The sequence below is a fragment of the Drosophila sechellia genome, chromosome 3R (assembly GCF_004382195.2).
Source record: "Drosophila sechellia strain sech25 chromosome 3R, ASM438219v1, whole genome shotgun sequence".
NCBI lineage: Eukaryota > Metazoa > Arthropoda > Insecta > Diptera > Drosophilidae > Drosophila > Drosophila sechellia.
In genome coordinates, this window is record NC_045952.1 from 11,960,275 (window position 1) to 11,987,807 (window position 27,533).

General features: G+C 44.1%; 7 protein-coding genes across 12 annotated transcripts in view; 5 read left to right on the forward strand and 2 right to left on the reverse strand.

Annotated features, from left to right (window-relative positions):
- Nucleotides 1-12,307, forward strand: part of LOC6616838 (homeotic protein ultrabithorax) — a 76,062-nt gene extending 63,755 nt beyond the window's left edge. For all 4 annotated transcript variants that reach the window (XM_032721554.1, XM_032721557.1, XM_032721555.1 and 1 more), the window contains one exon: nucleotides 11,268-12,307. In XM_032721554.1, the coding sequence (XP_032577445.1) occupies nucleotides 11,268-11,569 (302 nt within the window). In that variant the 3' untranslated portion in view covers nucleotides 11,570-12,307. The remainder of the gene's footprint in view (nucleotides 1-11,267) is intronic.
- A 2,372-nt stretch (nucleotides 12,308-14,679) lies between these two features.
- LOC6616840 (modular serine protease) lies at nucleotides 14,680-17,815 on the forward strand. Of its 3 annotated transcripts, XM_002041140.2 has the most exons (6): nucleotides 14,683-14,903; nucleotides 15,494-15,797; nucleotides 15,874-16,355; nucleotides 16,423-16,726; nucleotides 16,779-17,000; nucleotides 17,058-17,815. In XM_002041140.2, exons 1-6 carry the CDS (start codon nucleotides 14,837-14,839, stop codon nucleotides 17,563-17,565), a joined length of 1,887 nt encoding a protein of 628 aa, XP_002041176.1. In that variant the 5' UTR covers nucleotides 14,683-14,836; the 3' UTR covers nucleotides 17,566-17,815. The 3 variants fall into 3 exon arrangements, with proteins under 3 accessions (XP_032576647.1, XP_002041176.1, XP_032576646.1); XM_032720756.1 differs by lacking the exons at nucleotides 16,779-17,000; nucleotides 17,058-17,815 and having other exon boundaries at nucleotides 14,680-14,903; nucleotides 15,874-16,351; nucleotides 16,423-16,631; XM_032720755.1 differs by lacking the exons at nucleotides 14,683-14,903; nucleotides 15,494-15,797 and having other exon boundaries at nucleotides 16,268-16,351.
- Nucleotides 17,816-17,915: 100 nt separating this feature from the next.
- On the forward strand, nucleotides 17,916-19,124 carry LOC6616841. Its single transcript, XM_002041141.2, has one exon. It carries the CDS (start codon nucleotides 18,011-18,013, stop codon nucleotides 19,004-19,006), a length of 996 nt encoding a protein of 331 aa, XP_002041177.2. The 5' UTR covers nucleotides 17,916-18,010; the 3' UTR covers nucleotides 19,007-19,124.
- Nucleotides 19,125-19,174: 50 nt separating this feature from the next.
- Nucleotides 19,175-20,344, forward strand: LOC6616842 (N(6)-adenine-specific DNA methyltransferase METTL4). Its single transcript, XM_002041142.2, has one exon. The coding sequence runs from the start codon at nucleotides 19,211-19,213 to the stop codon at nucleotides 20,276-20,278; it is 1,068 nt and encodes a 355-aa protein (XP_002041178.1). The 5' UTR covers nucleotides 19,175-19,210; the 3' UTR covers nucleotides 20,279-20,344.
- On the reverse strand, nucleotides 20,341-22,732 carry LOC6616843 (T-complex protein 1 subunit gamma). The gene is made up of 5 exons (XM_002041143.2): nucleotides 22,639-22,732; nucleotides 22,407-22,500; nucleotides 22,287-22,348; nucleotides 21,702-22,201; nucleotides 20,341-21,621 (listed from the first exon to the last, which is right to left on the reverse strand). The coding sequence occupies exons 2-5, from the start codon at nucleotides 22,438-22,440 to the stop codon at nucleotides 20,583-20,585; spliced, it is 1,635 nt and encodes a 544-aa protein (XP_002041179.1). The 5' UTR covers nucleotides 22,441-22,500; nucleotides 22,639-22,732; the 3' UTR covers nucleotides 20,341-20,582.
- Nucleotides 22,733-23,379: 647 nt separating this feature from the next.
- Nucleotides 23,380-25,320, forward strand: LOC6616844 (G-patch domain and KOW motifs-containing protein). The gene is made up of 3 exons (XM_002041144.2): nucleotides 23,380-23,591; nucleotides 23,641-24,362; nucleotides 24,436-25,320. The coding sequence occupies exons 1-3, from the start codon at nucleotides 23,455-23,457 to the stop codon at nucleotides 25,215-25,217; spliced, it is 1,641 nt and encodes a 546-aa protein (XP_002041180.1). The 5' UTR covers nucleotides 23,380-23,454; the 3' UTR covers nucleotides 25,218-25,320.
- Nucleotides 25,226-26,665, reverse strand: LOC6616845 (ARL-6-interacting protein 1 homolog). The gene is made up of 3 exons (XM_002041145.2): nucleotides 26,482-26,665; nucleotides 26,007-26,372; nucleotides 25,226-25,848 (listed from the first exon to the last, which is right to left on the reverse strand). The coding sequence occupies exons 1-3, from the start codon at nucleotides 26,503-26,505 to the stop codon at nucleotides 25,645-25,647; spliced, it is 594 nt and encodes a 197-aa protein (XP_002041181.1). The 5' UTR covers nucleotides 26,506-26,665; the 3' UTR covers nucleotides 25,226-25,644.
- Between the last annotated feature and the right edge of the window lie 868 nt (nucleotides 26,666-27,533).

Consider the following 27,533-nt stretch of genomic DNA (forward strand, 5'->3'; position numbering starts at 1 on the left):
GAGGGGTAGCATAAGCTGCGGTTTCTTTCGCCAGTTGTGCCGAAGTGCATGTTTTCCTGGGGAAAAGCAAAAGGAAAAGCACTGGCAGAGGAAAGCGTACAGCAATTGAAACGCCAACGAGGGCGTCGGTGCCAAGTCAAGTAGAAAAATACTCGTACAATGCAATAATACAACAAAAAACAGACAGCAAAAACACTGAAAAGCAAACCAAACCCATCTGAAAAAGCAAGTGGGAAAGGTGGAAATTTAAATGCTCTTAAATGGAATTAATTTGTGCAATAATTCCATTGTGAAATGATATCTTCTTAAATGATAAACAAATTAATTAAACAGAGCTGATAAAAAAATGAGATAAATGTGCTAGAATATGTGGATATAATATAAAGCTTCTAAATGGTTCTTAACTCTGTATTGGTTTGCTGTTAAGATCTGATTCTACCTACAAACATCGAATCAATCGCAATACACCCTTTGTAAGGGTATAAAGAGGCAACATTGTAAAATGAAACAACGGGCGTGAGCATGGAAAAGCGAACGGCATGGGTTGGTTGGGCAAAGTTTTCCTTTGCCACGTTTTTTTCCGCTCTCCGGTTTGTTTGGGCCTGCAACAATCTTGAACATTTTGGCGCTGTCTTTTGCCGGCCCAACATTGGGATTGGGAATGGGTAGCTGGAGCTGAAGCTGGAGCTGGAGCTGGAGCTGGAAACTGGGGACTGGAACTGAGACTGGGGACTGAGCAGTGGGAATGGAGAATGTGGGCCGCAGGCGGAAACACCCAATACAAGTCACAGCTGGATTTATGTCATGCCTTTAATTGGCTGCTGTGCCGATGTCGAACTCTCGAGCGCGGAGTACCGGCCCAGTCTTTATCCTCATTCCCATTCTCGGTTTGCAGTATCAGTGCGAGTACCAGTCCTGGTCTGCTCTGGTCTGGTCTGGTCCTGCTCTTCCGAAAGCAACAATTCTGCCTTCATCCATTAGCTGGAAAATCGAGTTTTTTTTATTCAGGTCTCTTTTTCGACTTCCTCGAGCTTGGCCCGAAAAAAACACAAGTGGCAATATTTCTGCTCGAGTCTCGGTCTCGGCGATCCGGCGGGATTCCGGGGCAGCAATTAAAACGAAATTTTTCTACCCGCCGCCATCTTCGGGATTTTGCGATGGCAATTAAAAACGAATTTTGCGCGGCTTCATTAGGCGATTTCGAATGGCGGCTGGTAAATTTTGAAGGCGGTGGCTGCCTGCCAGCTTAAATATTCATATGATCCAGGCTTTCGGCTCTAAAGGCGGAATGAGAAACGATGTGCGGATGTACAGATGCAGATACGGATGGAGTAGCAGATTACATTTAGATACAGATACAGATACTGACACTGATAGTGAGCACCCATCAAGTGCCAGCTGTTGCGGGGCCATTGGGCGCATTCAAATTAAATTCAATAAATTTTTCACCCATATTTTTTATCCGCACTTTTTGTCGCCTCGCACTTGCAGAAGTCAAACGACCATCGAACGAAATATCAACACTTGGCCTGGTCTCCCGGTCCTGATCCATCTGGATGAGATTGGTGTGGGGGTTTCTGGGGGAGTGGCAAAGGGTTAGGGCGGCTCTTGAGGCCCAGAAACCGTCTGCGCCCCACTTGCAATTTATGCGCTCCTGCGACAACATATGGTCACGTAAATTCATGCGACAATATACGATATGATGTCACACACACATGACTCGGTGCTTTATTTTTTATGCAAAACGTTGTTGGGATTTTTTCTCTGTTTTGGTTTTGCTCTGCTTATTTTTAATATGTGAGAAGAGACTTGAAACGCCGCCCGGGAAAATGTCGCACTTTGGGTGGGGGATTGGGGGATAAATCCAGGCGAGCAGGCGCATTGGAGTGGGCTGAGGGGTCTGATTTACGACAGACAGCCGGCCGTCATTCGCTTAAGTTAATAAGCGTGCCTGGTGGAAGGAGCTCCATTCATTCAGAAAGGAAAGCTTATCTGGCAGTTATTATCGGCGATAAAATGGAGGGATAGTCTAGAAAAATGCCTTCTTTCAAATACCAATTTAATACAAATATGCGCCTTGAAGAAAACATAAACAATCAGGCTGCTTGAACTATTATTCACAAACATATGCCAATTTTCTGGAGAGTGCATTTTTCACCTCGACTGCTTTCTATAAACTGCAAGAAATGTCACAATATTTTCCCCAAATTCGGACCCTCAGCACACCTCTCATTCCTAAGCAGGCTATTGGCCAAAAGTTATGTTCCGCCCTGCAGCGTTTGGCAGAGTGTGAAATTGGCAAAGGGCGAAATGAAAAACTTTTGCCCAGACTGGGGGACGGGTGGGGAAAGTTTGCAGTTGTGGACAGGCAGTCAGCCATCCAGCAGCCTGCCAAGTTCATAATTTCCCAAGAAGATTTCGCAAAATATTAGTTAAACAAAACATAAACCAAAACCCTGCAGACGTTTGTGCATACAAACGTGGGCTAAATCACCTAAAAGCATGCAACATAATTCACCCGACGCCAGCTCCTTGGAACCCAACAATCTCACACACACACACTCACGCAATAGAGGGGGAATCCCAAGAAGCGACGAAGCTCAACGTGTCCGTTTCCTCAAGCAGCACTCCAAACATCCTCCCACACAACGCCCACTTTTAATGGCCCTGAGTTCAGTTTTCGGCAGTTTGGGGATCGTCTTTTGCATGTGCAAGCTACAAGAATCGGGTGGGCAGTGTGGAAAAAGACAGGGACAAGGACTTTCCTCCGAGGAGCACGCATGCGAGGACAACAGAATGGGTGGCTGGGACGGAAACAACAAGCCGGGTTGACATTAGCGGGCACGGCGCACAACGAAACCCAATTAGAACGGAGATATACGACACCAGAGTGAGGCGACGAAACAACACGGAAAATGGAGACCCTCGATGCCAGCGGAACCATCTTCCATTTCCAGGGGCGTAGAGTCGGGGGTCCAGAGAACGTAATGTGCATCATTATAAATTGTATTCATTTAATATACAGTGAATACTTCCTACTTCTATTGCTGATTTTTAATCATTATTAAAGTTTACAAAAGGGAAACTTTTAGCAGTGTCCAATTTCAATTTTTGTATGAATACTTTGCATATTTAGCCCCCTCTTAAACTATTTCGCTGCACGTCCATGGCAATCTTGGGAGCTCCTTTCTGAACCTGCGCCCTTTCAACAATGAAGCGTGTAATTACAAGCGTAAACGCTGTGTGGGTGGTGGACCAAAAATCACACGACAGGAGACATTTTTTGAAAAGGGTTGCGCTGACTTATGGCGGTGGTGGTGAAAGTGGAAGTGGAAGTGCCGGCTCTCCGGTTTCTCCGGTGGGGCAAGGTGGCACATACACACTCGTACGGATGCGTCGCAGCGCATAATTACTTTACAAGTTCATTATAAACCATCATAAATCTATGAAGGAGCATAGAGCCTGGCGACGACTCACAATGGAAATGAAAATTTTCAACCTTAGCACTTTCTTTCTTTGCGCCTTCCCGTTTTCACTTGATCCCCACCCCCTCTTTTCCATCTTCCCGCTCCAGGTTGAGCCGTAAATTCTTTGTCTGAGGGATGGGCAAAACAATGGCGAGTAATTCACTTGCGAAAATGTTATTGATTACGAAACAGGACGGCAACAACTGCGGCACCCGGCATCGACCAACTGCATCCCCAGTGCGAGGTACAATGGGATGAAATGATAAGTGGGGAGAGAAAATTTTCAGGGTTTTTTATACCACCCTAGAATTTTGGGAGAATATCTTATATGAAACTGGTTTTAAATTCAACCAACACAAATTTAAAATCTTTAAATGTTAGGATCAACTGTATTGCTATATTTACTTAACCCACTGTATTCACTAGCCCTCTGCACCTTTGGATGTTTTTGTCGATTTTGCGCAAAAGCAATTTGAGCATAAATCTTCCCAACGACAAACTCGCCGCCTCACACACACACACACCCACTAACACACACACACAACAGAGTGCAACTCTCGCAATGGACGAGGCAGGAATCGAAATCGGAATCGGAATAGGAATAGGTGCGGGGTAAGGATCCAGGACTCCGGGATGTGGAATGCTGGATGTGGGCAACTGCAACTTTGAAATTAACTGTTAGTTTCACACGTTCTAGCAGCGAGGACTTGAAAAACAACAATACGGGGGGCAAAAAGAAAGAAATTGTTGCTCTTAACTTTCACTTTTTTCTGTCAGACGGTGGAAAAGAAAGAACAAGCAGCCGGGGAGCAGCTGGTGTGACCCCAAAAGGCCGAACCCAAAACCCGAATTCGACACCACGCCGAATGGCATCACCATGTTCATCTCCGTCTCTCTTCCCCCAATCCAGCCATCTCACTTGCACAGTTTTTGGACCATAAGTTTGTAGTTTAGTTGGGGGGCAAATAAAAATAAAAACTTCAAGTGCCAATTATGTGTGAAATTCCGACACTTTTCGCTTGTTTTCTTTTATGCGCCCTTAATGAAGTTTCTTCTGCTCCACCTGACCTTTCTCCCCTTTCATAGACACATATGTGTAGGTTAGTGTGCGTGAGTGGGTGAAGGGGCGTGATTTTGGGCGTGTAATGCGAATCGAAAAGGTGTTGGGCGAAACCGGAATCTGCGATAATTAATTAGGCAAAGGTAAGCTGCGGAAATTTGACTAGACGAAGACGAACCTCGTGGTATCCTTAATGAACACACTCTTGTTATGAGGTTATATGTGATATTAACTATAAATGTAAATTACTCCAATCAGATCCTTAGAAATCAAGGATATATTTACAGAAAACAGCAGTAACTCACAGAATAATCTTTCATGAATAAAAATAGGACTTTTTTATATCCCACCAACAAGATATATATTATGGGGCATAAAATACACCCCTAACTGATTACGAAAAAATGCAATTAAAAACGCATTCGAGGCGATTTCTCAACCGATATCGAAGAAGAAAGAGGCCGCCCAAAGCAGAATCGCAAACGAGAGGGCGTGTCGGATCAGAATGGCGCACTCTCGCGCAATTAAAAGATACTCAGATACATAAATGGCGCTGCAGCCGTCGTCCGATTTGTATCTTGAAGAACCTTCCGCCTGCCCCACCACCCCAAAAAAAGAAAAAAAACGAAGCATAAACAATCCGAGTCTTATCGGGGTTGGCAGCCATTTTCCCTATTTGGGAGTCATTATTTAGATTTGACACTTGGCGCCGATTTTTATTGGCCCGTTTTTCGGGTGAGTAGCGGAAATGTTGCACATTTCCGTTCCAGAAGCAGCGCCATAACTCCCATCGATAATTATCGGGGACTCGCGGTGACGTCAGATGAGTGGCTCTATGCGAATATTGTGAGTTGTGCGTTTTTAGTTTTCGTCTAATGAGCTCTGAAATCGGGAATATATTGCCGGGCAGAACCATGTTCTCCGCAGATATGAAACAGCTTGACATCGTGCCACTTATTTATTTATTCGACGTCCAAGACTGTTGTTTGTCGGCTGACTTGGGATTTTGCCGGACTGAAACTGAATCGAAATCCCCCATTGAACAGCTTCATCTTCGTGGTCACGCTTTGCTCGCATCTTCCACAAATGCCTGTGCTTGTGCTTCGCATTTGAACTGTTAAAATTTGGTCTGAGTATTCGTATCTCTATCCCTCAATCCCCATCGATGCGTTCCGCTAGCTGTCGCTGCTTTGTATCTGTATCCGTATCTGTCTGTCTATGAAGATGAAACTGGAAATGGAAATAGAACTTGAAACGGAGCCAAAATAGAGTCGTTGATTATTTTAATGATGACGCCGAGGTTAAAGCACGATGGGAAGGCGTTCCGCACTCACACACACTTGGCTGGGGTATATACGTACGTACGTATATATCTAGCAGGCCCTAGATGGTTCGGGTCTATGTAAATATGGAAATGGCGTGTCGCGTTCACATATATTTTCCCTCTTTTTTGGAGGGGCAACGGGCTAAAGGGGTGCCGCGGCGTTCACATCGCTCATTAATTGAGCTATTAAGATAAACCCACATCAAATTCCGCGTTCAGCTTCGACGCGCCATGGGTTTTTGAGCCGCAGACGGCTTGCTTGGGGCACTGGGTCACTCAGCCATCTTTTGGTTTGATTCGGTGTGCCAATGATGATGGCATTATTATACAACTAACATACTGAATAGAGACAATAAACAGTCGAATGTATTCATTCATACACAAATTGGCTTTTAATTGCCATGACATGCCGGCCCACAAGTAACGCCTAGCTATAACGTGAAAGGGAAAGCCCTAATTAGGGAGACTCTTCAAAATACACAGTAGCTTAGTAGATGAATTATGTATGATAATAGATAGAGAAATATAACTCCTCTTAATACAAAATGTTATTTACTTACTTATTTATTTATAACCGTTTAAAAAATTTGGTACACCAGCTTTCGTCACTAGTCCAAGCTCCCTCTTTGGCCTGCATTTTCCCCCGAAACGAAGGCTGTCCCTGCTAAATTGCAAGCTCAACAGGCCCAGTCGTAACTCAAAACCGGGAAGATGCCACGGTCGGGGATCGGAATATGGATTGCTGGTCAGTGGCCCTGAGTCGAGGCGACCTGCTACCTGTTGCACCGGCAGCTACCGCGAGCAACTTGCAATGAATTATTTTAATGACGAGAGAGATGCCCCTTTCGTTTGATCCTGGGCATGCGTAAAAAGATACGCCGCCATGCCCGGATCCCGTGCGAGTGGAACCAGTTTCCCAGGCCGTTCCACTTCTCAGATCATCAGGCGGCCATTGAGAGTTGCGCTTGCAAGCCAAAATTACCGAGATAAAGGGAAGCAAAAATTGAAAAACAAAAATAAAACCAAAAAGGTGCGTGAGGCATAAGGCCTTGCGTTAAGCGGATTTTATCGGCGATTCGCCAAAAATTTCACCAGAGGTACCTTTTCTTTTTGGCCACAATTACGCCACGGCATCGCAATTTTGTAGGCTGTACGCGCCACAAATTCCGCGATCCGTATCGAAGCGATCCCAACGGCACTTGGCACATCATTTTTCGGCAAGAGCCCAGGGAAAATCTCAATTACCAGCAACTAGGAGTTGCAAATGCAGATTCAGTCTTGGCACAAGCCTATCCTTACCCACCGAAAAGCAATTAAAAACTCTGATTGCCTTGTGAGTTTGGATTTGGGTTTTTGGAAAAAAATTGAAAATTCAGTTCCTGGCTGCGACAGCCATAAGATACTGGGCCAAGTTGGGGGTGCACACACCCTAAACGTGTATCTCAAAATTTGATAACCGCACCGCACCGGCAGCTGCAGTTGCAAGTATCTGCAACCTGCAACTTGCTGCTTGCTGCTTGCAACTTGGATTGCGTTCGTGTTTGTGCTGGCAATTGCAACTCAATTGCGCATTTGCCACCGCAAGCATCAATATGTGGCATAGGCGTAGTCATTCGATGGGGGCCATAATCACGTCTGAACACCGAGCGATCCAAGGCAGCCACGCCCCTATTCCCATTCCAGTCCCCAGAGCCTCGTACTCCCTGCGGCCAATTTAATTGACAGATTTAGTGGTGCTCGATTGGCAGTGCGGAAAATTAGTTTTCCGTCTCGCAGTCAACCTCAGCCGGAGCTGAGACGCATTTAATTGTTTTATAGACACTCGAATTCGAATCCGGGGAGAATCTATGTACTGACCCCCCCCACCCACCTTCCCACCTATATATCTGGCAGCTGTCGGTGGGTGGGTGTGTGGGTTGTGTGTGTGGGTTCGTACATCATATAAGCAAGGTGGAACACGCCCCTGACAAACACGCACGAAAATAGATTTAATTAAATTGCGAATAAAATGCGTGCCATAGAACGGAACGGAGTGGGTGGGGCGACACATGTGTGCCAAGCCATCCAATTAATCGATGTCCAATCGATGGCTCTTCCCGCCTTTTGGCCATTTTTCCCTCCAAAAAGGGTTCCGTGTCCTTACGGCTTGTTGCTGGGAAAAAATAGAGGCAATTAATTTCCGGTTGGACCTGAGACGTTATAAATGGCAGCAGTGAGTCCCATTTCTTCAACGATTCCCCGTAATCTTAGTATTATATCGATGAGATACCAGGAATGTCCCCATCCGAGTTCCAGCTTATCAGACCCGAGGACAGCTCCCCAATTTCTGGTAAAATCTCAACTCAGATAGCACGTGACGATGACAAAAACAAAGCATAAATTAGAAAGAGTAAGAGTAAGATAAGGCCGAAAAACAAAATCGAATTAAGTATAAGCAGTGTATGTAGTAGTGTGGCGTGTATCCGCATCTGTGTATATAAATAGTTATAATAGAAGCATAGATCACACGATGTGCCGCATGCAACATGGAGTCGCCGTCACCTGGAGATTTATGGCCGCTAGCAACGCTCCGACTCCGGGGGTGAGTCACTCCCCCTTGGGCGGAAAGAGACGGATATATGCGGCGAGAACGGGACGGGCATAGATATCGCTCCGTTTCGTTTCGGTTCAAAGTTCGCTGCAAATGGGAAACACGTAAACTGTCAAAACTTTAAATCCCTGAGGAATTTAAGTTAAAAAATATAACACGTACTGGGGACCCAGGCGCAGCTGTGCTGCACCAAAAAAAAAGTAAAAAAAGAAAAAAAAACACACGAAGACGTAGTCGACAAAACCTTGAAAATGTATCTTCGGGGCGGCCGAGGAAAAGCCATGGAAAGGCCCCATGGAAAACCGACTGGAACCGAATAAATATTCTGAAAAAAGATTTCCTAGACTCACACCCCCACTCCACTCCACTTCACCCACCGCCCTCGTTTAAATTATCTACAAGAAATTTCGCGCCTTGCCATACCAAGTTTTATTGTGCCACCCCCTCGCCCGCACATACCAGCATTTAAATTATGTACTTAGAAATACACAAAAATTTTCCAAAAGTCTACAAAAGAAAATGGCACAGCACAGCAGGACGCAGATGAAGAAGAAGCAAAGAAGCGAGCCAGCAAAATGAATTTCGCACTTTTTCGCATAATAAATTTGGAAACTTGGCCAGTACTGGAAAAAATTCTAAAACGGGTGAGAAAAACTCGGAGGGGTGGTTGGGAAAAAATATCGCGGCAAAGCAAAGTTTCGTAAAAAGTTTATTTTTGCATATACATACGCGTACGTAGGGCTCCCTTTTTTTGTGGGGCTGTAAGTTGCGATAAAATAGTCGGTCGCCGAGTGACAAATTCCATTTAGAATTGCCGAGCAAAGCTCACGTACTCCTCAAGCAAAATCTCCTACTTCGCCGGCAAGTCCTAAATAAAATGAAACTTTTGCTAAACCTCGGCGTGATGTATTTTCCAGGCCAAGAAGCTGGCACGACGACTGCCGGGGATTTAAGTTAATCAGCAAACAGGTTTAGAGCCAAATAAATTTATTTACGAGTATATTTTTGGCTTTTGCGCCGCTTATTTGGCCGCGAATCGAGGGGAAATTACTTGGGAATACTTCGACGAGTGGGGGCTTCTTTGTTTAATTGAAATTCCAACAGTACTTTAAACAAATAATCTGCGCGGATTTACCAAAATAGGTTGCTGTATTTTTGCTACCATTTCGTTAAGTCCTTCTGAGAGATATGGCCGACAAATTGCCATAAACTGACGCATCGCAAATCTTGTGACCTGTCACTGGCCAATTTTCTGGCACATTAAATGGGTCTTCATAATTCTCGCAAGGCAGTTTAAAAATAAAGCCACATTAAGAAAATTTATCAGCATGCATGAGCGAGCCCATATAGATGATAATTTTCTTTGTTGCATCCTGGCCATTTTATTTCCATATCATTTTTATTGTCTATAAAATTTTTTCGCCATTTATTTCCAACACCCACACAATTGCACTCGCTACGTACGCTGCACATGTGTGTGTGAGTGAAAGATAAATGCGTTTTCACTTTATGACTTTCGTGTCGGCATAAATTTGTTAATACCTTTAGGCCAAATTTATAACATAATAAATGCTCATAATATTTAACTTAACATTGTGCTCGGGCCCAGGAGAAAGACCTGGTCTCCAAATTGCCAAGTTAACATGGTCGAATGGGTGGGTTGGTTGGTTGGTTGGTTGGTATGGTATGGTTTGGTTTGGTATGGGTTGATTTCGATAATATCAGACATTGTCTGGGCCGCTTCTTCGATGGGAGATGGGCCAGAGACAGCTGCAGTGCATTTACACACACACGAAATTGAGTTATTGCACTTGAAGGCAAATTAAACTTCATAAATATTTAAAATCAGAGATTAAACACGGCATTGTGCTGGCCTGTTGATGCGACTTCTGGCTCCCCCGGCTCCTCTGGATACCCCTGCTCCTCCTGCCCCATCCCCACTCTCAGGTTGCCAATTAAACGGGCATTATCTGGCATAACTGCAATTTAAGTAGCCACATTCGCCATATCCCCAGTGCAATGCCACAACCGAGTGCTCGCACGTTTCTCCTTTTCATTTTAATGTGGCTGCATCTGCGCATCTGTGTATTTTTGTATCTGAGCAACTGTGGAACTGTGGAACTGCGGATCTGGATGCAATGACAGCACGGCAGCAACATCGGCGGTGCAGCGGCAAACGATCAATTTAAAGTAACGATCGCGGCGGAGAAACAAAAACCGCAACTGCAAACTGGCAAACTGGCAAATACTCGGCGATACTCGTAAAGATGAAATGTATTTTTTGCGCTGAGATCCCCTTTCCTTTCGATTTGGCCCCTTTGCTTGCAATTGCGGCCTACGTTCGAGCTGCTTGATGATCGCTGGCAAAAAGCAGAATTTATATTTACGACTTGGCCAAACAACAACGGCGAACAGCAAACAAATGTTGAGCTGCTTGTTGCAATTTTTCAATTTGATTTGCCCGATGAAAGGCCAAAACATAAATACCCGAAAACACTCTGTCACTGCTGCTCAATATGACTCAAATTTTGAGGCAATTTTATTAATAATGTGAATCATGTGCTCTTAAACGTTAATACAACCAATTAAATCACTTTTGTGGCGACTTATATAAATAATTAGGCCAATAAATCGATAAAAATATATATTTACTTAGTCACTTTGTCAATGTTTCCCTAACACACATCTGCATTTGTTTTGGAGCTGCTGTTATAAGACAGATATATTTGACTGCAAATGTATTTGGTCGATGCAGATCCAAAATGAATAATATTAAAAGTATAATATTCTGGTTACTTACCAATGCTTTCCCATTCCGATCTGCAGGTACAAATGGTCTGCGAAGACGCGGCCGACAGACATACACCCGCTACCAGACGCTCGAGCTGGAGAAGGAGTTCCACACGAATCACTATCTGACCCGCAGACGGAGAATCGAGATGGCGCACGCGCTGTGCCTGACGGAGCGGCAGATCAAGATCTGGTTCCAGAACCGGCGGATGAAGCTGAAGAAGGAGATCCAGGCGATCAAGGAGCTGAACGAGCAGGAGAAGCAGGCGCAGGCCCAGAAGGCGGCGGCGGCAGCGGCTGCGGCGGCGGCGGTCCAAGGAGGACACTTAGATCAGTAGATCCTTAGATCCGTAGATCCTTAGATCCGTAGGGTGTATGTGGGATTGGGCGTACTGACGCGGAGACAGATACAAAGCAACTATATTGTAACAAATGAACTATTTACTTAAATGAATAATATTTAAATATTTTGATGGTACTTGTGCGAATACGAAACTTAACCTAAATCGAACCTAATGGAATTATTTCAAGCGTTTGAGCAGCAACCGAAAATACGTAAATGAAACAAAACTACAAACTAATTAACTAGGCTAAGTAAATAAAAAGTAGTAGTGGAAAGAGCGCAGATTATAAAACTACTTAGAATTAAATGAGCAAAACAAACAATTTTAATTTAGTTCCAAACGAAATAATTCAAGAGGATTCGCTCGAAATGGAAACCTCTGTCCTGCCTCTTTGTTGCTTACTGCTATGTTTAAATTAATTTCGCGAAAAATACTCAAAAATTGAAACACAAAGAAAAGAAAAAAATGAATGTATACCATTATAATGTTGAATGCGAGCAAAATTCTGTTGATATTAATTTTTTGGTAAAAACATGTTCTAAACCAATTTAAGATAAGTAACGAAGGTTACAAAAACAATATGAAAACTATTAAACTTTAACTTAAATATAAATAGAATTTGTTAGCCAAGTAAACATATTACGACACGAAGAACAAACGTTTTCGGGAGTATCGAATATTTGAATGTGTATAGTTTGTGCTTATTAAATAAAATAATGCAATTTTAGTTAACTCTGTTTATTTGTAAACGAATTTGTTTAGTTCTCCCCCAAACGACTAGAGTGAAGCTGTTTCTTTAAGTAATGTGTAGTGTGTTTACCTTTTAAATTAAATTAATGCCTAATTTTATTATTATTATGTTTAGTTTAATGACAAGCGTTTATGAGATTATCCGACAGAAGCGGCGAGATGAGGAGTGCGACAAACCGTTTGCCCCGGCAAACGCAAATAAATTATTGGTTTTGAAAAAATCTAAAGAATACAAAAAAAAAACAATGAGAAATCGAATTCGATTGTTGTGTTATTATTTTAGTTCTGCCATTGGATTTTCCGTTCTCCCAGTGTAATTAGAGCCTGAGTTGTTTGAGAAAGAGTTCGCGGACTGCCCGCTTGCATGCGAAATTGCTTTTGATCTCGTTTCGATCCGTTAATTGATCGTGAGTTGAACGCTCTATAGAGATACCCATACCGATTAGCTATAACGATACCATACCGATACCGATACCATATATATAGTTTAGTGGATCCAACGAGCTGTGCTCGACTCAAGCCACAAGGCGCTCCGTGTGTGTGTCCCGCAAATTGATCCTTCAGTTGAGTTTCCATGGTGGTCCCAGTTGGGGCCGTTCGAAACGAGGTCCTGCAGAAGATGTATACGTACTACCGCCTAAGATTCGATTATAGATATATTATATTTATAAATCTTGATATATATTTATGTACTTATGTATGTAGGGATCGAGTCGAAATGGAAAAACAATAAGAGAGTAATTCTGCGGCACGGAACGGAGGCAGATGCAAATACATACGTAAATAAGAATAAGTTAAATGTTATAGATTTTAAACGCATATGCGTGGATCGAATGGGGTGTCCCCGCCACCGCAAACCAAGAATAGACGCTAAAATACAATACATAAATATTTAAACGTGGATTATCGTAGCAACAGATATACGTAAAAGGTGGAGTCTTGCATACAGTACTGCATCCTACCACTTACCTACTTACTTACCAGTGCATTCGTAGTAAATAGTTAAATAATCGCTACTTACTTGTACATTTGCTAGTGGCTTTTACTTTAAACTCTCTGACCCTCGGCCGAGCAGGCCTATCCATAAGAGACTACTACTTTTCCTATATACCTACTTCATCCGATCAGATCAGACCTACAGATACTTTGCGGTTACATTTTCTACTTGTAATTTCCCCTCCCCGCGATCGACGATTGGACCCGCAGGCTCCCTTCATACTTAATCGATGTAACTCTAATTTAATGCCATTCTATGTTAGCTCCGTAAGTTGTAAATTATCAATATAAACTACACGTAAAAGGAACAAACACAAAACAAACAGCAACCAGTGAGAATGTGGAAAATGAAACAAATAAATTAAACAAAACGATTTAAATAATTTAAAAGCTGTCTTTGGATTGTTAATGTAAAATAGTTGGTTTTGGAATTGTAGGTAATTCGTAAGGGTGGAACTCTTAAAATCGCAGACCCACATTTTAAATTCTTAATAACAATATTCTTCATTTGGCACTAAACTTCTTTGGCTTAAGAAGTATCTTGTTCCAAGATAGTCCATAAAAATTAACATTTTTTCTTGCCGTGCTATCCAGGAATACAATTTTTAGTGCAAATTCAAACCATACAAATGTACAAGTAAAATTTACACAGATGAAATGTAGACTTCGCATATTCTACATTGTACGCTACGCGTAGAACTGATGGAAATGAATACGATCTGAAATATACGTTGGATTATGGGGAAGCTATAAATAATAACTATTTTCGAAGATCTGGCAGCACTAGCGTCAAAAAATTTAATTTGCAAAAAATTTGAGTACTTTTAGACTTTAAAAAAACGTACACAGTTTTTTATTGGGTATTTATAAGAAGGTCATTTTTATTTAACCGTTTTTATTAATTGATTTAATTTTTACGAATTTCATTTATTTGTCTGTTTTCTACATTTAGAAAACTACTTCTTTAAAAATATAAGAAATTGATTTTCCTAGTTAGTTTCCTTAAAATCTTTCAAAAGAATTAGGCGAAACCCCTATTTCTAACATGGACTCAAGCCAGTACAGCAAAAAGAATCCAGAATGAATTTGCTAAAAGTTTGACAACAGAGAGAATGCTATAGTCGACTTCCCCGACTATCAGATACCCGTTAATCAGCTAGTGGAAATGCGAACACGAAATTTCATATATCATTTTTCTGCGATATCGATAGATATTGGTGAATAAAATGAGATATAAATACTACACTCACTCGACTTCTATTATGAACTGAAGCTCTTAGCACTCTAATCGATACTGATGAGGTGCTCTTAAAACGTGTTTTCAGATTGGTATAAGATTCGGCTTGAACACTTTGGAGCTCAGTTCGCTTTGTAAGCTCGGTCGGACTCGTTCTTAGCTCGGCGACAAGTGCTTTCCAGACGACTTTAATCAGCACGCACTTGATTTAAGCATACCTATGTGATTGCCTTGTGCACCTGGATCGAGTGCATAATAGTGCATCAGAAATAAGGATTATGCAACTAATATCGTTTTTATCAAATCCATTGTTCCTCTGCGCGCTTTTATTGAGATTCAGAACAAGTGAGTAAAGTTCAAAATGATAATACAAATGGAACGAAAATAAACATTTTCTGTACATATTTAAATGCGTTGTTCTCACAGAGAGATTCTCAGAACTCGATTTGAGCCGGTTCATCTTGAAATCGCGATCTGTTTATCTCTGTTGATTTTTAGTTTGTTCAGTACACTCCAGGGAACTGACTAAGTGTGAAGGGTAAGAGATTGTGTACGGAAATAAATAATAAAAAACGCGGTAATTTAGTTTAGCTGCCGGCAGTTTTTACAGGCAGTTTAATCCACTCAAATGCTAGGAAAAATATATATACAGCATTACACAATCGCATTATTTAAATGGTGTAAATAAAATAAAGAAAATTAAAACGAAGCCGATTTGCATAAGTTGTAAAAGTGGGGATCTTGGAATTATCATTAAATTTAAAATGTGGTTTATATATAAAGTATATACGAGTAACACAACTCTTACTGTGATAAAAGTGCTATAAATTAATGAAACCTGATTCCAATATATGTGGTTACGCAGTCAGAACAATTAAGTAAAGGAACACACCGTTATCCTTATAATATATTAATCGAAAGGATCCTTTTTAAAGTATTTGCGGCATGTGACAGCTCGCAGTTTGAGTGCGACAACGGCAGCTGCATTTCGCAGTACGATGTCTGCAATGGCGAGAAGAACTGCCCCGATGGATCCGATGAGACGGCGTTGACCTGTGTCTCCCAGCGGCAGCACTGCACCAAGCCCTATTTCCAGTGCACCTATGGAGCATGTGTGATCGGAACAGCTGGGTGCAATGGAGTCAATGAGTGCGCAGATGGTTCCGATGAGACCAGGTTGAGATGCGGCAACGAGGACGATATACGGCAGCACGACCGACGGCTTCAAGGCAATTGCCAGTGAGTACTAAAATGTGGAATGTAGATAACAGGATGACTAGGAATGGATACATTAATTGCTTCTCTTCCCCTTTAGGGAAAATGAGTTCAAATGCCCATCCGGAATTTGCCTGGACAAGAGCAACTTTCTGTGCGACGGCAAGGACGACTGTGCGGATGGAACGGGCTTTGACGAGTCGGTGGAGCTGTGCGGCCACATGGAGTGTCCAGCGTACTCCTTCAAGTGCGGAACAGGTGGCTGCATCTCGGGGTCATTGTCATGCAATGGGGAAAACGACTGCTACGACGGATCCGATGAGGCCCCACTGCTATGCAACACCACCAAGAAGGTGACCACACCCGTTGTGACTGAGACTCCGCTGGAGCTGCTTGGATGCCCCTTGCCACTTGGCGACGAAAGGCCCATCCTGACGGGTGACGGCAGCCGCGTCCTCACTGGACCCATTACCCGGGGAACAGTGCGATTCTCCTGCAAGCAGGGATATGTGCTGGAGGGAGAGGAGAGCAGCTACTGCGCCAAAAAAAAGTGGAGTACTTCCACAATCCCGAAATGCGTGAGTGAGTGACTGTGTTTTGGCCGTTCCCTGGTAGTAATTTCTCACATGTACTCCTTGTTTTTCCGTAGAATACTGCAGCACTGCCGGAGAATTCGATGGCTACTCCACGAAGGCCTTGTGCACCCACAATGGACAGCAAGTGGACTGCCGCAAACCATTCCATCCGCCCGGCACCGAAGTGAAGTTTGTCTGCTCCACCGGATTCAAGACCCTGAGCCCACTGCCAGAAATGCGGTGCATGAAGGGAGGATACTGGAACCGCGGACGCCAGCGATGCGAGCAGGACTGCGGCCAGCTAGCCACGCCCATAAAAAGCTTCTCGTCCGGCGGTTATACGATCAACAACACGGTTGTGCCCTGGCATGTGGGACTGTAAGTCAGCTAACTATCCATCCCGATGATTTCATTGATATTCCCTGTGCAGATATGTGTGGCACAACGAGAAGGACTACCACTTTCAGTGCGGGGGATCGCTACTCACCCCGGACCTAGTCATAACCGCCGCACATTGCGTATACGACGAGGGTACTCGACTGCCCTACAGCTACGACACCTTCCGGGTGATTGCGGCCAAGTTCTACCGCAATTACGGAGAAACTTCTCCGGATGAAAAGCGACGGGATGTGAGGCTCATAGAAATAGCACCGTAAGTAAAAAGAAACTGGCTCCTTCACGTTTCTTACCACTGGTTTATTACTTTCAGTGGCTACAAAGGAAGGACGGAAAACTATTACCAGGATCTGGCCCTTCTGACCCTCGACGAGCCCTTCGAGCTGAGCCACGTAATCCGGCCCATTTGCGTTACCTTCGCCAGCTTTGCAGAGAAGGAGAGCGTCACGGATGAGGTGCAGGGCAAGTTCGCTGGCTGGAACATCGAGAACAAGCACGAACTCCAGTTTGTGCCGGCCGTGTCCAAGTCGAATTCCGTGTGCCGTCAGAATCTGCGGGACATCCAGGCAGACAAGTTCTGCATCTTCACGCAGGGCAAGTCGCTCGCCTGCCAGGGTGACAGTGGCGGTGGGTTCACCTCCGAGCTGTCGACCAACGCCTTCTCCACCTGGAACAACCCCCGTCACTTCCTCTTCGGGGTGATCAGCAATGCACCCAATGCAGATCAGTGTGCCCACAGCCTGACCGTGATGACCAACATCCAGCACTTCGAGGATATGATCCTGAATGCGATGAACAGGAGCGTGGAAACCAGGTCCTGAGTCCGGGCACTTATTGTGATTAGAATAGATTTATTTGAAGAGATTTTATTTAAGTCGCCCAACCTATTTTCAATCGAAACATTGCAAAGGGTGAATCTCAAAGGGCAATTGTGTATTAGGTTATTCCAAGTCAGTTCTTTGTAAAGGACAATTACCAATTGCTACACAAAGCTATTTACCCTGTAATCCTCAACATCATGCTTATTGATACCACATCAGTTTTGAAATATACGCAGTGTTTTTAAGTGAATTTGGATTTAGATTTTGAAAAGTTACTATTTCAAATTTTGAGCGGCTGACAAAAATCGAACTTAATTTCTATCGATATGTCGGAAACTCAGGCCCTCCACTGCAATCGTATTTAATCAATTATTATGACTAATCAGCTGATAATGAGTCAAGCGACCGGCAATTTCACTTGGTTGGCCAATTGAATGATGTAAACATGTCTGAATATTACTGCGGCTACAATCCGCCGCCGCCGAACTTCAAAATTGAATTGAATGATATAAACATGTCTGAATATTACTGCGGCTACAACCCGCCGCCGCCGAACTTCAAAACCTTTTTTCCGGAAAAATACAAGGACCGACTCCAGCGACTACCCAATTTTGGAAAATTGCGATCATCGTGGGAGATCCACAGGCGACCGACCCTCGTAGTTCTTCATGTGTTTGCGGATGATATCGGAGCGCTGGAGAAATGGATAGATATGGTATACCGACTAGCTGCCCTTGGGCTTCTTGGCGGCGAGATGGACTTCTGCGTGGACGATGTGTGGCAGTCGTTCATCTTCAATGAGGATGACTTCAGCTTCTCTCGGAGTGACGAAGGATGTACAGTGGACTCATTTCCCCTGATATACGCCGCAAATTCGACTGGAAAGGTATTCTTCTTTGGGGATTTCACTGGGCCTAAACTGCCCGACCTGGAGAGTCTCAGGGATTTCTGCGATCAGGTGATTAAGGGGATAGCCGAGGAGCCCACTGCTAGAGATCCCAACGTTGAGAATTTAAGCCTTGATAGCTGGAACGAACTTATGTACGCCTTTGATAATGATATAGCGCTTTGCTTCTACAACTCCTTGCAAAATGGCGCGGAAGTCAATAGGAGTCTAATGGCAAATCTGGATTGGCTGGCCGATAAACTGAAACAGGAGTCAGTGCTTCTGTACAAGATGGATATACATGGAGCTAGTGTCCCAAAAAAGTTCCTCGTAGAGTCCCCACCCGCCTTCTTCATCCTAAAGGGAAACCAAAAGCATACTCCCCTGAGATGTAAATATAAGCTGGACATGTGGACAATGTTGAGATTAATAGCCAAAAATTCCAGCGAGGAGCTTTGCTACTACAACCGTCGTGGAAATCGAAGACTCCATGCTGATTTGTTAATCCATATAAAGGATTATTTTAATTTAAGCAGGAATAAGACCCGTTATTAGTAGTGGGTATAACTCTAAAACTATATACTATTTAAGGTTTATTTAACTGTCGATTTAGACGTCAGTTTTTAATGAATATCGTTAATAATAAAAAATCAATACCGTCGGTATTCAATTATTTTATATTTTTGTAATATTTCGCGCCCTGGAAAAACTATCGATAGACGCAGTGATGATATTCAGATAAACATTTCAATTACGGAAATGTTAAAATTGCAAAAGAAAACTGAAGATTCGAAATTTGCAGTGTTCTTGGACCACAGGAAACTGATAAACGAATCATATGGCGAATTTAAGATCAAGTCCGAACTGTTCCAGTTCCATGCCAAAAAGACTGACCAAGGAAATGAGGAAGCCAAGACCAGGAAGCGCAAAAGGAAAGCCGGCGTAGAAGATCCGTCGTCCTTGGAGGATTTACACTTAGTGAATGGATATCTAGAACTTCTGAGCATGCCCCCTGAACTGGGGGACAGTCCACCGATAGAGAGGCACTGGGAGGATGACTACAACGTGCCGCAGTTGCATGGTGCCAACGAAAGTGGACGGATGCAGCGGTTCCTGGGAGTTGATGGATCCCGTGGCGTGTACTTGATTCCCAATCAATCCCGATTTTTCAACCACAATGTGGACAATCTGCCAGCACTGCTGCACCAACTTCTGCCCGCCTACGATCTCATCGTGCTGGATCCTCCGTGGCGGAATAAGTACATCCGCAGGATAAAGCGGGCCAAGCCGGAGCTGGGATACTCGATGCTGAGCAATGAGCAACTGTCGCACATACCGCTCTCCCAGCTCACGCACTCACGGTCACTGGTGGCCATCTGGTGCACCAATTCGACGCTGCATCAGTTGGCCCTGGAGCAGCAGCTCTTGCCCAGATGGAATCTGCGCTTGCTCCACAAGCTCCGATGGTACAAACTAAACATAGACCATGAACTGATTGCTCCTCCGCAGTCGGATCTCACCCAGAAGCAGCCATACGAGATGCTCTACGTGGCCTGTCGCTCCGATGCTTCTGAGAACTATGGAAATGATATCCAGCAGACCGAGCTGCTCTTCAGCGTGCCCAGCATTGTGCATTCCCACAAGCCACCACTGCTGTCTTGGCTGAGGGAGTACCTTCTGTTGGATGAGGACCAGAAGGAACCAAACTGCCTGGAGCTTTTTGCCCGATATCTGCATCCCCACTTCACTTCAATTGGCTTAGAAGTGCTCAAACTAATGGACGAAAGGCTATATGAAGTAGAACATTGCAACCAGGAGGTAAATTAGCTACGCCTAATTATTGTATTTAATTTTTACAAGTACCTCATTAAATAAGGGATTTATAAGCATTTATGAGTTTTAACAATTTTATTTGTGTACTGTTAATGAGAGCAAATGCATTTGAATTTGTGTGTAGGCGGCCGGCGGATGTGTTTCCTCCTTCCAGAGAAGCCAGCAATGCCTGGCTGAAGCTAAATGTTAAACATTTGGGGTGGCGTGTATGGGATTTTGTTTTTTCTTTCTTTTTAGTGTTAAATTAAGTATTAAAGGATAGTAAGCATTATTAATACACGTGGTTGATCGCAGGCTACTACTCCTGACCCTGGGCCATGGCCGCCGGGTTGGTGGGCTCGTTGCCGCCGCGTTTCTTTGATCCAGAGACGATGTCGTCAATGCGCAGCAGCAGGATGGCCGTCTCCACGGCGGTCTTGTAGGTCTGAAGCTTGACGGCCAGCGGCTCCCAAATGTTCTTCACGTTCATGTCGACGATTTCGCCGGACTCGCCGTCGATGCCCCAGGCGCAGACGCCATCGCCGGTGTGGGAAGCGTGCTTGGCGCGGAGAGCGGTCAGGGCACGGATCGTGTTGGCGCCGCAATTCTGAGCCAGTGTGCGCGGTATGATCTCCAGGGCATGGGCCACCGCCGTGTATGGTCCCTTAACCTGCTTGCGCGTGAGCAGCTGGGAGACAGCCATCTCAACGGCTCCGCCGCCAGCTACCAGGCGTGGCTCCAGCACCAAGTTGCGGGCCACGTGCAGGGCGTCCTGCAGATTGCGCTCCGTTTCGTTCAGGATGTCCTTGCTGGCACCACGCAGCAGGATGGTGCAGGCCTTGGGCTCCTTGCACTCCGTCACGAAAGTGAAGTACTCATCGCCGATCTTTTTGACTTCGAACAGTCCAGCTCCGGTGCCCACATCCTTCTCGGTCAGCTCCTCGGTGCGGTTCACGATGGTGGCACCGCAGGCGCGAGCGATGCGCAGATTGTCAGTCTTACGCAGCCGACGGATGGCCGTGATGCCAGCCTTCAGCAAATAGTGCTGGGCGAGATCGGAGACGCCCTTCTCAGTGAATACCAAATCCGGTTTCACGGCAATGATGTCGGCGCAAATGCGCTGCACAAACTCCTCCTCGATCTGCAGCATGCGGGTGAAGTCTTGCTCCCCGATGATCTCCACGTTGGTTTGGCTCTCGCCCTTCTTGTACTCCAGCGAGCAGTCAAGCAGCACGATGCGGGGATTCTCGATGAGGCGTCGCATCTTGGGATGCGTCACGTCCTTGTTGATCATCACGCCCTTAAGAACACACGACTCCTCGATGGCGCCACCGGGGATCTTCTCCACCTTGGCATAGCTGTGAAAGTAACAAAGTTAATTATTATTCAAAAATTTAGAAATTTGCATAACAAATTTTTATCTGCCAATCATTCTTACCGTTTAATATCTACCTCCAAACGGCCATTCTCATTCAGCGTCACCGTCTCGACGGCGTCCAGGGCAATCTTGACGGCAAGGTCGGACCACTTGCCAATGAACTTGGTGCCCACACAGGCCTTGACCACATCGGCCATCTTGGCCTTATCCTTGACGTCCAACTGGATGCTTAGCTGGGACTGCAGGTGGCCGACAATGTCCTCGAGGGCCTCGCGGTAGGCGCGAATGATAACAGTGGGGTGGATCTGTTGCTGGAGGAAGGGCTCGGCGGCGGCCAGCATCTCGCCGGCCAGGACGATGACCGATGTGGTACCATCGCCAACCTCCTCGTCCTGTGTGCGGGCAATTTCAATCATGCTCTTGGCCGCCGGGTGCTGCACGGTGATTTCACGCAGGATGGCGTTGCCATCGTTGGTCATCACGATGCCGCCCATGGGGTCCATCAGCATCTTCAGCATGGCCTGGGGCCCCAGACATGTGCGTATCACATCAGCGATGGCCTGGAAAAAGGCGTTTCAATCAGCAGATGGTCAGAAAACGCGAGAACACAATAACCCAAGACCCAGACATGTGAGTCACGCATACCTTTCCGGCTTGGATGTTCTCCAACTGCACTTTGCGGCCCGATTCTCTCTTTGTGTTTTGACCTGCCGGCGGGTAATTCGATTGCAATTGGGCTCTACGACGTGCAAATTTCATACTCACTCAACACGAGTATTGGCTGCTGTCCACCGAACATCTTTCTGGCTGTTTAATTTATTTCTGCGTGAAAACAATTGAACTCGTGCTGGCGCTGCCGCTGTTTGAAAGAGAATGAGTGAGGTTAGACCCGCCGATGACACATTATTCGAGAAGGTTCGATAGGAAATTGAGCGGACCGTCTTTTTAGTTACTTCTGCCAATTCCTTCTTCCAATTCCATTTCTTTTCTCACTTACTGCTAACAGAAGTTTGCGATCGCTTACAAGTTTAATTCAAATTCTTTACAATTCGAAGCAGAAGCTCTCTTAAGAATCGATATCGAGAAACAGTATGCTTACACTATGCAACTTTTGTTATCGATGTCGCAGAATTGCATTCGCACTAACTGCGATTCTTAAAAAGCGGCCAAATTGGTTTTAAATTTTCCACCTTGGGGCTTACGCGAAATGAAAACATTTAAACATATGAAAATAAATAATATTTTCTACGGTGTAAGTGTTACTGAAAATCAATTGATAATATAAAAATTTTAATTTTATTTTACATTTCTATCATATCATAGTTCAAATGTTAATTCTTTTAGTTTAAAGTTAATCAGCCATGTGGCAATTTTGAAGCCTGCGAAGCCTTACCAATTAAACTTATAAGAAGTTAACAAATAATTGATGGAAATTTTATCATCTTTGAAAAAGCAAACGTTGTAGGACTTTCTGAATATAACGTGGGGAAGAGCGATTATTTGGAATGATGAGTTACATAAACAGCGTCAAATTTTTTAATATTGTGACGATCTTGTACTATTTTTGTTTTTAATATAACTGCTAAAATTGGATTTAAATTTACTTCATAGTAGTTTTAACGTTATAAATGGGAAAATAAATTATTTTATGAAATACTACAAAAGTGTAGTGTAAGCGTTTCATAAATTAAATCAATTATCGATAACGATAACAAACCGCGAGTCAGCTGTGGCCTGTTTGTTTACGATCCATTTCGGCTTCAAATTGTTTTTAATAGTTATTCATTTATTAACTAGATAACAGTAGTAATTCATGGAGGCCAAGAAGATATCTTTTGGCTTTAGTAAGTTGTCCAAGAAACCAAACATTCTGCCTAGCAAGCATCCGAAAGAGGAAAGCAAGGTGGAGTTGATAAAATGTTTGGAAGGAAACGAAATCATGCCAGTCGCGTAAGTTAAAATATCTTGAAATAGTTTTATACTCATATGTAACTTTTAGCGAAAAGGTGGAAGCTGCTCCTCTTACCATCAAAATGATCGGCATGCAGAAGACTTCGTCCGCTTTGGCGAGCCTGATTAGGAGGCGGGCAGTTCTGCTTGGCGAGGAGGAACCGGATCCAGAGGAGGTGACTCCTGTGGCCCAGTCTATAGCAGAAGTCACCGCAGGTGGTCCAACAGAGAGTCTGGAACAGAGAGCAGCTCGGGAATTAATATCTGCCATCCAAAATAACGGTGCCGAAGGCCTAGATGACCAGAAACTTGTCCTACCCGCCCTTAAGGCAGATGAACTGCCTCTCGATGGTGCCAAGGAAGCTACATTAGATGACTATGACAACATACCTATACAACAATTTGGCTTAGCTATGCTGCGCGGCATGGGCTGGGTTGATCCACCACCAAAAAAGAAGGGCTCAGGACCTATCGATGATGCCCCCTTTCTGCGACCCAAAGGCATGGGTCTGGGAGCAGATAAGGCGCTCAAACCTAAAGCTCTACTGGTCCAGCCGGAAAAAAACGAGGTACTAGAGATCAAGAAGCAGGCCTACGTGCGCATCCTGGGCGGCAAGCAGAAGGATCAATATGGCCAAATCCAAGGTTTCGATGACCATGCAGGGCGAGTTATTGTCAAATTGGCAATTGGAGGAGCCAAAGAGGCGTTCAACGAGTTCCTTTGTCAGCCCGTATCCCGCAAGGAGTACTCTCAGTATGGCAAGTGCATAAGTAAGTAGAGCCTGGAAAATTCAAATCCTTTAAATTTGTGACATGCTAACATTTTTTTAACAATTACTTTCAGACACTGCCAAATACGAAGAATTCAAAAAACATGAAAACGAGCATGGCCAGATTATTGTGAAGCAGGAAAATCAGTCAGGGAGAAGGGACAGAGACCGCAGGGAAGAAATTAGATCAGACCGGGATGAAGCTCGAGATCAAAAGAGTTCAAAGTCAGAGCACCAGAGATCTAGTAAAGAAGACTATCGCATGAGCTACAAGGAAGAAGATAAAAGGTCTTACAAATATGAAGACAAGAAAACGTACAAGGACGAACATCGCAGGACGTACAAGGACGAGAGAAAATCGTACAAAGAAGCCAAATCTTACAAAGAGGAGGTGGATCGAGAAAAGAAGTATGTGCAAGACCTACGGAGTAGTAGCTCCTCTGTATCTAAACGCGAGGAACGTGAGCGTCGTCGTTCGCCGAGTCCCAGAGGGAGAAGCCCATCTAAGCCGAAGCGGGAGGACCGTGACCGAAAGCGTTCGCATAGTCCCCGGAGCACCAGAAGAACAAAGAGTAGTTCAGACGAGGCAGACGATACGGGAGAGTCCACCGAGAGCGACTCCGACTCTGCATATGAACGTAGGAAGCACAAGAAGAAATCATCCAGCCACAAGTCAAGAAAACACTCAAAGAAGTCCAAAAACAAATCGAGAAAGGTGGACCACGACTCCAGCTCAGAGAGCGATGACAGCCTCGATGAAAACCATCGTCGGCACCCCAGCAAGCATAAAAAGAAGACCAAGAGGAGCAAGCACGTCAGGTCCCGCACGCGATCTAGGTCAAGAGACCGTCAGTGATTGATCTATTCAGTTGAAATCTTTATTTAAATATAGTTCATTAGACGCTTAAGTTCCTTTTTTTCCCAAGATTATCATAAATTTCAATTAACTCACAAAATAATCACAAAAATGCCATGTCTTTTGTTGCGCGTTCTTTTTCTCTCTCCGTACGCCTCGTTTCGAGAATCCTTCTGTCTTACATGTTACAAACTTATAGTAGGAGATGTGATGGGGCCAGAACCACGGATTTGCTAGTTTTCCGATGAGAATAGTCTGTATGCGCTGCTCTTATCTTTTAGGATATTTATAGTTTCAAATTCAATGCGCCTAATGTGTGATTTAGTGATGCGATGTGTGCATAATGGCAAGTATATGACTTAGGCATGTTTTATATTTTTGGTCAAATGGTGATGAGTTTATCTGGTTGTTTGAGATGAGGATTCCTTTACTGCAGCTTCCTCTTGTCGCACTGGATCTTCTCGTTGATGATCTTCGAGGCCCTTTGGGTGACGGCCTTAAAAATGTCCTTGTTCTGTAGTCCTGGCCACATGACGATGAGTAGGGTGGCCAGGTACATGAGCAGTAGATTGTTGATGGTGGCTCCTATCCATGCCATAGCCAAAAGACCCAAGCTCATGACAATTACAAACTGGAATCAAAACGAATGAATGTGAGACGAAATAATAATAGAACCCGAGGTTTTAATTTACACATGCAGAAGAAGATCTACTGCATATACTGAGCCATGAAACTGCTGTTTTGTTTTAATATACATATACACACTGGGTCTCTACCGCTTCTACTCACCACTGTGGACTTCTGCTCGTTGAAGAGGTACTCGTACCAGACCACCACGCTGCTCTTGACGGCGCACACTTGGCCGCACACGTCCTCGAACTTGGCCTCCTGGTCGCCATCCCAGTTGACTCCGCCAAAGATCAGGCGCGACACCTTGGGGAATGCGTAGTTCAGCAAAATGCTAATGACACCGAACAGCGACAGCAGGGTAATCAGCGACAGGTCCAGGTACCACAGCACCAGGTACAGGACGCTGATGACGCCGAACACCACTCCGGCGTAGTACTGCTTCTCCCAGGTTAGCACGCCGTACGCTCCCACGATGGCTGTCCGGAAGGGCTCCAAGTCGTGCTTCAACTTGTTGAGGGCTCGTTTCTGGAAAATGCCGGAAAATTAGGAATTATTATGATATTAGCTCACGGGGCTTCAATGGCGACGCCGTTTTCCGGCCGGAAAGCTTTCGGCAGTTCCGCCCTTCGCTCACCTGGTCGACCTGCGATGCTGCCATGCTGGCTTTTCTTTGTTTCCTAGCGGTGCGAGTTCAATTCCGAGAAATGTATTTGATGACCAAAGGTGTTGCTTTCGGTTTGAGCGAAAAATCAATTTTCTTGGGTGCTTTTTAAGTCGCCAAAGTCGCAGTGTGACCGTTGTTCCACGTTTTGAAATGACTGATTCAGGGGTTGTTTTATTCAAACACCGATTGCACTTTCCCTCGAAATATATCGATGTTTTCCCTTTACAACTCTGTTTTAAATGTTTGTATTAAAAATCTTGTATTGATTTGGCTAAAATCTGATGCTAAATTCTAATGCTACTTTTTATTACAATGACATTTGGGCTTACATTTTTGTTTAAAATCTTGACAGCATGCTATCTTAAAATATTGATTTACTATTTCATGATTTTCATAAACATAAATGCGTGCGAGGAGGAATCATATAAAACAGCAGCCAATATAAACCAATAAATGCATTTAACATAGTGTTGCGGCAGTATTATTCAAATTGAAACTACAAAAATGGAAAGCAAAGCATCATTTTGGCTTTTGCTAGTTAATCAAGGAAATCAACACCGGCTTACTTAGATTATGAACTCAAAGCCAGCAATAATATAGACCTTAAATTATTATATCAATATTGATATGCATAGCACTGGATGAGCTTTAGTTCATTTCTAAAGAAATTTGTATTTAACGATAGTCCATAATAGACTTTAATGAAACTACGGAAATAAATATATTTATAAATACGTTTGCACAAAATGAAGAGTTTCCATCTCGAGGAAATTCTAATTGATGGTTATTCCCCGGGTAATTGGACTGAAATATTTCATTGTTTCGGTCAATACAATTGTGTAATTGTTGTGTGGATTGGAGGATCCAATACATCATTCTGCTGACCAAATAAATTCTTTTGTTTGAACAAGTGATTGCATTTTGACCTAATTAATATATGGACAGCGTCGTGGGACTGAAGATACATACCAACCAGCGGAAATGTGTCCTTCCCTCAGCCTTGCAACTTATTGCCGATTTCC